Raw genomic sequence first — 9991 nt, forward strand, 5'->3', positions numbered from 1 at the left:
CCAGCCCCACTCCATTCCCCAGAAATCAGGGGATGGGACGGAAAGTTCCAGTCCTCTAATCACGTGGTTGGCTGCATTGCTTTCCAAGTCACCTAACTACCATAGCCAAAGATGCCTTTGTCACTCTCAACACTTAGGAAATTCCAAGCGTTTTGGGAGCTGAGTCAGGAACTGCAGACAAACAGCAAATACATGTGAGAAATATATTTCAGTCATCTGACCAATTACATATATATATATTTTTTAAGATTTTATTTTTCCTTTTTTCTCCCCAAAGCCCCCCAGTACACAGTTCTATATATTTTAGTTGTGGGTCCTTCTAGTTGTGGCATGTGGCATGTGTCACGCTCAGCATGGCTTGATGAGCAGTGCCATGTCCGCGCCCAGGATCCGAACCAGTGAATCCCTGGGCCGCCGAAGCGGAGCACTCGAACTTAAGCGCTCGGCCACGGGGCCGGCCCCCAATTACACATATTTCTTATAAATCACAAACAGAATTCCAGTTTCCTGCCAAAATTTGGAGGAGGGAAGAATCTTGCTGGCATGCAGTTCGGGAACTCAGTGCCTTAGCGGACCCACTCACAACCTGGTGCAAGATAATCTCTCTTTAATGGCCACCTTTCCAGAGGCCATAGGGCACTTGAGAACATCTTTCCCAAATAAGCTTTTTGGTAGTGGTGTTTTGATTTTTGATTTTAACTTTGAAGTTAAATCCTGACTGGACAAACTTCATGATTGGACAAACTTAAGTGAATATCCTAACATCACTGAGGCCCCGGATGAAAGTTCAAAGCTACTACCACTGGAGTCAAATTGGAGGTTAATAGCCACAGAAAACGTGCACATACATATCCCTGGCATTGGCCTCACTTCAGCGTAAAGAAAACCCACTTGAAGAATACCTGAGAATGCTGCCAAAATTTAAAGAAGCACCAAGTGTGTAACATCACTGACGCAATTTCTAGAATGGGAAAAGAAGGTAAATAACTTAGCTAGCGTTTTTAGGCTCATACTGTGAATGGCTTACTTGGATGTGAGCACCCTTTTACTTGATGAATAAATATTTACGTATTTACTTTTTCCTCATAAACTGCTATACCAAAAGGCCATGAATGATATTTATTTTCCAACTCACATCTTCTATTAGCTTCTTTTGGGAAAATTTATTTCACGCATTTATCCACTAACTCCTCAGTAAACTAACCACTGAGTAAATTGAAGAAAGCCGATTATATAAAATAATTTTAGTATTTTACTGGCACTAAATTTTATAGATTCATCTCCTAAAAGAGTTGGGTCATGTCCTATTTCTCTCTATATTGTGCCCCAACCTAGCAGTGTGGCTGGCACAAAACTTGTGACCTGATTCTAACGGATCTCACTTTCACATGGTTCTCGTCTGAAGTTAACAGACACTTCTAAGCAGATGTCCATGAGGAGACACCTGTCTTGTTTCCACCTCCTGGCACCTGGAGAGTCCCTGGCACACAGCAGGCCCTCAACAAGAATTTGTTGCTCCAGTGACCACATGATGATGGTTGATATTCTTATAGTGAAATTTCAGAGGGAAGGCTAAGTTTAGCCTGCTTAACTCAAAGTAAATTTAGAGTGAAATTAGTAAACTGTAGCAAGACAGATTTGACACAAATCCTTTCATTACACCAGCATTTCCAACAGCATATTCTGTTCCTCAGAATATTAGTTTCAAAAAGGGAAAGAGGTTTCTTTATTGCGTGATCTCTATAAGACTACAGTAATACTAAGCTAATACTTTTTGTGAATCTTCAAGTATGTAGCATTTCCTAAATTGAAGTGACCACAAAATGCATTTTTTCATCATGCACTCAGAAAAACTGATTCTGTGTAACATACTCTGGGAAATGCATTATGTTAGGCTACATAATGTAAAAACTGAGGAAGAGTAAACTAGGTCCCAGGATGTTCTGATCTCCCAAAAAGACGGAGCACACTGATTTGTACATATTAATATTCTAAAGAACTTACGATTTTTAAAAAAATTTAACTGAAGAATTGGTCTTCTCTACTACTGGAAAACCTTAAGAATATATGAAAGAAACGATCTTCAAGATCTACACACAAAGTATCTTCTATTCCGAATTACACAAAATCAGAACTCTAAACAAGTACTGCTTATAAGATCCACTAACATTATATTTTAAGATATTACATAATAGTTTTCTTTAAATATGAGTTAGCTCAATCTGTCAGAATAATACCATTATTTTTACTAAGAACAAACAGAACTACATTAATACTTGGTACAATTGTGATGTCTGATAATCCCTCCATATTGCACAGCACCCAATTATCAGTACGGCTTTCATTCATCACAGAAAATACTTTATTCGAGCTCCCAAAACAAATTTGAGGCGTTGTGTTGGGTCTGAATTGAAGAGAAGACCAAGTTAAAATACGGAAACGAAGTTTTCATTTGGTAGAAGCTGAAATCAATGTATACATTCTAATCAAAGATCTCCCCGTGGGGCATCTTCCAAGTTCTTAAGAGTCTACCAGGCCAGCCCCTTGGCGGCCTTCGCTTTGCTTCTCCCCCTCTGTTTCTGTCGCTTTGCCTTCAGCCGTTTTCTCTGCCGCGGGTTCATCCAAATGGGGTACTGTCCATGCTGGTCTAGAAGACTCTTTTTGTTTCTCTTAATTTCAGTCTCCATTTTCATGTCATCTGAATAAGAAAATGAAAAAACTATTAATACTCACTAATGAAAAAACCAACCTATGAGAAAACATATTAATGTGATGAGACCATCAGAACTGAAAGTGGTCTGAAACTACAAAAGAAAAACAGTCCCTTCTTTGTGGAATGTTCTTTGACCAACACTCTGAAAACCCCTTCCAGCACATTCAATGGAATCACACACATGCTGCCATATGTTCCTACAACCACGAAAGCTATGTGTGAGGAACTAGAGACATCATCTACTTAATATTCACTGAGGTTCCTAAAGAATGTTGTCATGATGGTCCTTCTGTGGACCAGTAAAGGTTAAACAGGACGCATTCAGATGTATGGCTTTGAGCCACTGCATCAAGGATAAGCGTACGGTGCTGAGCACATGAGTTAAAAGAACAATTCTCAAATCAAGTACTTTCTTGAGCTACACAAGATAGCGGAGCCAAGAAGTGCACCCACACAACTGACGGACAGGCCGTAGACGCACAGGAGCTGAGAAGGAACCACAGGCACTTCTAACGCAGTGAACTTGGAAGAGGTGGAGGAGCAAGCAGCAGGCTGGTGATGACAGATGGGCAGACGACAGAGAAGAAAGACCCGGATATATTGTGGGGTGCCACACTTTTCTCTCCAGGTACCACCTAGAGATCCAGCTCTACTAGAGGAGACTTGGCAGGAAGCTCGGGGCAGCCACACTGTGGCACATCCATCACTAACCTATCTACCGCGCAGGACGTGCCCACAACGTCCCTCCCTGGGAACTTCACCGGGCATCAAACAAGGTCTTCCATGATCTCTACTCTTGACGTTATATTAATTCATCTACCTGGTTTACTTTCTGTCTCATCCAAATACAAAGCAAATCCCATCAGGATGGAGGCCATTTCTCTGATACCCGTTTCCACAGTAAAGGCATCCCTCATTTTACTGCGCTTCACTCTATCAGGTTTTTAAAATAAGACCCTCCACCAGCAAAAAGATTATGACTCGTTGAAGGCTGACGATGGTTAGCATTTTTAAGCAATAAAATATTTTTAAATTAAGGTATATACATTGTTTTTTTAGACATAACGCTATCGCACACTTAATAGACCACAGCATAGTGTAAACATAACTCTTATATGCACTGGGAAACAAAAAATCCATGGGACTCGCTTTATTTCGATATTTGCTTTACAGCAGTGGTCTGGAACTGAACCGCACTGTTTCCAGTACACTTGCACCTAAAACAGAGCCTGGTACGTATCAGCCCTTCCACAACCAGTTGCTGGAGGATTATTTTAGGTGCTGTTCTAGGTTCTGGGGATGGAGTGGTCCAAATAAGCTGCTTGCTCCAGCGGAGTTTACAGAGTTCTGCTGAGGGAGAACAAAGCAAACTTCAGCCTCTGGTGAGCAGCTTTTGAAAGAGCTACTGGAGCCAGATCCAGCAGGACCTGGTAGACTCTGGTAAGCACAGGGGAAGACAATAAGGTGTGTAAGCGTGGGAATGACATAATTTGATTTAAATTCTAAAAAGATCACACAGGTTGACAGGTTGAAAATGAATCAGAAGGGAACTAGAGCTGAAGAGAGAAGTGAAAAGGCTACTCTCCCGGTTCAGGCAACAGATCATGGTCATTTAACTTGAAAGCAGGAGGAACATGGATAGATTTCCGATGTACTTTAGATACTCAAGAAGATATGCTAATGGCTTAGATGTGGGGACAAAGGAAAGAGAGATCAAGGATAAGTACTAGGTTTGTGACTTAAGAAACTGGGTGGGTAACTGAAGGAGTAGAAGAAGGAGAAACATGAAATTAACGGCTGAGTTGAGGAATCACACTGAAACCAGGTGGATGACTAAATGGGGGGGGCCCTCACCCTCAGTTCCATCCCCAGGTAGCTCGTGAAATACTCCAAAAATGAGGGCAGCCAGACATTGCCCCGGGGAGGAGATGACAGAAGTCCCCTGTGAGGATGATAAGAGAAGAGAGGAGACCTTCAGGTTCTGCTATAGGAGCTCTCCCACAAAAAACCTCCTAGCCCATCGAGTTTTTTCACAAGTCTAGCAGTTGATCAGCCCTCCCTCACACCATGTCCCCTCCCCATTAAGCTTCCAATCACCACTTAAGTGCCTCACTTTTAAACATACACCACCGATCACCAGAAATTGGAGAAAAGCCTCTAACATGAGAGAGAGACAAAAATAAAGGAATGGAAAGGAGCAGGAGAACCCAAGAGGAAAGAAGACAATGCATAAAGTAGACGAAAATGTCTAAAACAAGTTGTAATTAACACCTCCAGGGAGATCAGAGAAGACACAGACCCATGAAGAACCTCACGCTATGAAACAGAGACAGTAAAAGAAAAATACACTTCGGGAAATTAAAATAAGACAGCAAAACTAAACAACACAAGAAGTAGATGATAAAAGTTGAGAAAATCAGAGTCTATAACAAAAGAAACAGAAAACAAGATAGAAAAGAAAACTAAGAGGATAAATCCAAGAGACTCAAGAGTGAATGGGCACCTAGTATCCAGAAGAGATAGAAGACTCTAGCTCAAAAACAGAAACAATCCAATTAAAAAACAGGCAAAGGACTTGAATAGATCTTTCTCCAAAGATGATATACAAATGGCCAACAAGCATGTGAAAAAACGTTCAACATCATTAGTCACAAGGGAAATGCAAATCAAAACCATGAGCTATCACTTCATACTCACTAGGATGGGGCAATAATCAAAAAAGGGGAAAACAACAAGTACTGGCAAGGATGGAAAAAATTGGAACCCTCGTGCATTGCTGGTGGGAATGTAAAATGGTAACTGCTACAGAGAACAGTAAACATAGAATTATCAAATGACGCAGCAATTCCACTCATAAGTACATACCCCCAAAACAGTGGAAACAGGTACTGAAACAAAAACTTGTAGACAAATGTTCACAGCAGCACTATTCACAATAACCACAGGTGGAAACCACCCAAATATCCATCAAACAATGAATGGCTAAGCAAAATGGTACAGACATAAAATAGGCTATTATTCAGCTTTAAAAAGGAAAGAAGTACTAATACACGTTGTCACACGGATGAACCTCAAAAATATGCAAAGTGAAAAAACTCAGACACAAAAGGTCACATATTACATGATCCCATTTATATGAAATATCCAGAATAGGTAACTCCATCGACAGAAGGCACAGTATCTGGCACATGACTGCCAGATGAGGGCAAGAGAACCCTTAATGGGTATGGGGTTTCCTCTTAGGGTGATGAAAATGTTTTGGAAATAGAGGTGATGGTCGGGCAACATCATGAATGTACTAAATGCCACTGAACTGTACACTTTACAGTGGTTAAGTTTATTTTATGTGAGTTTTAGCTCGATGGCAAGAAGAGCGAACATGCAGGGCTGGTGTGCCTGTGTGGAAACAGAGACAGCAGGGGTACAAAGTTTCAAGGAGGCCAGCTAAAACACAGCAGCAGGTCGAGAGACATGTGAGATGGAGGGAGGGATTTTTCCTCCTTTCTTTTTGAGATGGGACGCCCCAGGACACATTTATGCTGCTGTGAATGACTCAGTGGAGGAGAGAGTGACAAGAGGGATGCATGAGCACAGCCCTTGAGAATGGAGAGCACGAGTGGAGAAAGTGGCCTCTGAGAGGGCATTAATGAAAGAGAGAACACAGATCACACAGTCCTCCCTCGGAATCTTTGCGGGACTGGTTCCAGGATCCCCTCGGATACCAAAATCTGTGGATGCTAGAGTCTCTCACATAAAATAGCATGGTATTTGCATATAACTCATGCACATTCTCCCATATAGTTTAAATCATCTCTACATTATTTATAGTACCTAATTCAATGTAAATGCTATATAAATAGTAGTTATACTGTGTTGTTTAGGGAATAATGACAAGAAAAAAAGGTCTGTACGTGATCAGTACAAACCTAGCCATCATAAGCCTTTCGATCTGTGGTTGGTTGAATCCGAAGATGGGGAGCCCGCGGTTAATGAGGGCTGACTGTACATTCAAACTCACAGACTTGGATAGTGAGAAGATGAGGCTATTTCTGTGGATTGCCCTTATTTTTCAAAGAAGTTAAAGTGGTAAAAAGCTTTTTGTAATTTTTATTTGTAGGGGATGGGCAAGGGGTAGACTGAGAGAGAAAATAGGAAATGACTGTTTTGAAGAACAGGAAAGGAAACTTCTACGACTGGAAGGCTGAGGAATGCCGCTCCCCTCCTTGACCACTGGACACCACATAAATATACTTCTATTTTAAGAGCCTGGGTCTTGTGAGTGCTTAATTGAGTTTGCTGTCAAAGTAGTATATTAGGATGTGAAAACCGGTGAGTTTTTTCCTGTGCTAAAACTAGTATTACATACAGCCTCCAACTTTAGACTATTAGTAAGACACAGAGGTACCTAGAATCTGTCCAAATCAAACACAGGGAAACTGTGAGTTTCAGTATAATAACATAAGGGCAAAAGGACTCTTAGAATGGGAACTAGATCTTGCAAAGGGTAAAATGCAGAAAGACCACCTTCCATCCTGCCTAGTCCCTGATGGAACTGTGTATCCTTTCAAAGGGGGTGTGTCTAGGCTAGTCTGCTCCTGTATGTCCATTTCTGAGACACGCAGGCTATCGTATAAACACCAAAGGCCCACTCTGAATAATCCAAAACACGCCCATTCACTTGAAGTGGCCTTCAAATAGTTCAGCACAGACTCTCCAGTAGCACTACGTGCCTTCAGAGAATTCTGCGGGCACGGCAGGTTTGTGGGGAAGCATGTGTGGGAATGACTGGAGAACAGACACAAAGTGAAAGCGAGTCACAAAAGGAAACGGAATCGTTTTTCTTAAAAAATGAAGCACACAAACTCACCTTTTTCATCGTTCACCACACACTGGGTTTTCTCTTGACATTCTTTGGGTACCACCACAGTAGCTATCTCCTGAACATCTTTCATTAAAACATCACTATCTACTTTAAGAATACTTTTAAGTCGGCTGAGCTCCTTCGGGGCATTCTTTTTCCTCTTTTCAGCACGCATCTTCCTTTTCCACTTACTCCGCAAGCTTTTAGCCATCTTTTACCTGCAAAGTTAACAACAAATATTCAAAAGCAAATATTCACTATCAAAGACAAAAAAGGCAAATCCCTGGAAAACAGGTCAAAAGGTATCTCTACAAAACATGAACGAATGGAAAGTAAAAGTCTTCACGACTTATGATGGCATGATGCACAAATTATGAGAGGATCCACATGGCAGATACAGCCATTAAATAATAATTAGGAACACCAAATCAAACTCCCTGGGGTCACTGGCAAGCTGTTAGTCAAGCCAAATCTGACAGCTCCTGGAGTTCCCATACAAGGTGCAGTCATCAATCCAGCTATTTTCAACCTGTCTATTTTCCACTCTTGCTTTCTCTCCACCCCTTAGCCTCGGCCCTAACTCTTCCATAAGGTAGTTAGTGTGAGCTTTTAAAAGTTTAGAGCATATCACTGCCTTTTTTGGAGTTCTGTAATGACCTCCCATCTCCTATGTTCAAGATCTACAAGGTTATTTGTGGCCTGGCCCCTGCCTCCTTCAACTCTGTCTCGTCTCATGCTCCCCGCTCCACCCCACCTCCAAGTACCAATTACATCTGAAACAAGTCCAACCAATGACAACCTAGGGACCCTGTGGGGATGTGATGAGGGGTGGAAATGAAAAGAGAATAGGGATTATATAGTTTAGAGGGAAACTTTCGGGAGTGATTTATAACATCATCTTGACTGCGCTGATGGATTTACGTTTGTATATATATCAAAAACTTACACTACACACTTTAAACGTGCAGTTTGTGTTAATTATACATCAACAAAGCAGTTAAATAAATCATTAAAACATGATTTTAACAAGAAACAAAGAAAAAAGAAGTCCAAACTGCGTCCACTTAGTACCTTTACACGTGCCGTCCCCGTGTCTGGGGGCTGATGTCCGCAAGCCTTGCTCCATCACTTCAGGACCTCAGAAAGGGCGCCTCTGACCCCGCAACCGCCCCCTTCTATTCTCTATCGCATGGTCCTTTCCTTTCCTTTCTAACACGCGCTGCAAGCTGAAATCACTGAGACAATCCTGCGTCGTCCCCTGGGCATGGGGGCTCCACGGAAGCAGGGCTGAGCAGTCTTGCTCACTGCGGACCCCCAATGCGCAGCGCTCTGCACCCAGTCAAGGCTGAATGGGCGTTTGTGGGATGGACGCCCAGCAACCACACACTCCCCGTGCCCCCGTCCACACAACCCCAGCCTGCGAGGGGCAGGGACCGAGGCCGCGGCAGACCACCTCGAGGGCCCAGCTTACCGGGCGGCACAGACCAGAGCGGCCTCCACTCGCACCGCACGGGGAACCCTCGCCCCCCGGGGCCGGGGCCTCGGGCCGGGCGCACGCTCGCCAAGACACGGTGAGCCTCTGCACCGGCGGCGGCGTCGAGACGCGGGTCCCACGCCCACCGCACCCGGGAGACCCTGAACTCACCTGGACGCCCAGACGCTCAGACGCACGCGGCGCACGCCGACAGGAACCCCACGCACTTCCGCCTTCCGGGCTGCCCTCCACTGCCCCGCCCCGGGTCGGCGCACTGCACGCCGGGAACCCCAGCGGAGAGGCGGGGTTCTGCGCACGCGCACCTTCTGCCCCGGGGGCGAGCGCGGGCCTGGAGCGCGGCCCCTCCCAGGTGGGTTCCGAAGTTGGAGCTGGGGAAGGGGGAGGAAAACCCAGGTGGAGGCTCCGGCGCCAGTGAGGCGGCGTCCCGGGCATGGGCGGGGCAGCCCCGAGACCCGCAACCCGGGAATGATGCTGGCCAGGTGCCCCTGCAGGTGAGGTGGGGAGTGCGGACCCCCTGAGATCCCAGGTCCGCCTCGCCGCTCTCAGCACTCACGGACCTGCTGGGACCGCGGCATTCCAGATCACGCCTTCTTCTAGAAGCCGAACTGAGATCTCTATTTGCAGCCCTTAAATTTTCTCATTTCTGGGATGGTCTCAAGGATGTACGCATATGCCAAAATTTATCAAATCGTTCACTTTAAATATGTGAAATTTACTGTATGTCAGTTTTGCCTCAAAGTTGTTACCAAAAACTCCTTTGCCATCCCAAAGACAAGTTTGAACTGGGCTAAAATGATCAAATGTACTTCCCAAACCAAAAAATAATTTTCTGAAAAGAATGGCATTGTTTTATATTTTTTAAAGGTCAAATCTGCTTTGGTTTATTTACTATCTTTAGTTCCAATTCAGTACATTCTGCCTT

At 43.9% G+C, this 9991-nt stretch overlaps 1 protein-coding gene across 7 annotated transcripts; it reads right to left on the reverse strand.

The window, feature by feature from the left end:
• Positions 1-2339: 2339 nt before the first annotated feature.
• On the reverse strand, positions 2340-9437 carry LLPH (LLP homolog, long-term synaptic facilitation factor). 7 transcript variants are annotated; one of them, XM_070271855.1, is made up of 5 exons: positions 9220-9335; positions 8646-8800; positions 7581-7792; positions 4568-4655; positions 2340-2698 (listed from the first exon to the last, which is right to left on the reverse strand). In XM_070271855.1, exons 3-5 carry the CDS (start codon positions 7587-7589, stop codon positions 2529-2531), a joined length of 267 nt encoding a protein of 88 aa, XP_070127956.1. In that variant the 5' UTR covers positions 7590-7792; positions 8646-8800; positions 9220-9335; the 3' UTR covers positions 2340-2528. The 7 variants fall into 7 exon arrangements, with proteins under 7 accessions (XP_070127956.1, XP_070127954.1, XP_070127958.1 ...); XM_070271853.1 differs by lacking the exon at positions 4568-4655 and having other exon boundaries at positions 9220-9437; XM_070271857.1 differs by lacking the exon at positions 8646-8800 and having other exon boundaries at positions 9220-9282.
• Positions 9438-9991: the final 554 nt, after the last annotated feature.

The sequence above is a fragment of the Equus caballus genome, chromosome 6, assembly GCF_041296265.1.
Source record: "Equus caballus isolate H_3958 breed thoroughbred chromosome 6, TB-T2T, whole genome shotgun sequence".
Taxonomy (NCBI): Eukaryota; Metazoa; Chordata; class Mammalia; order Perissodactyla; family Equidae; genus Equus; species Equus caballus.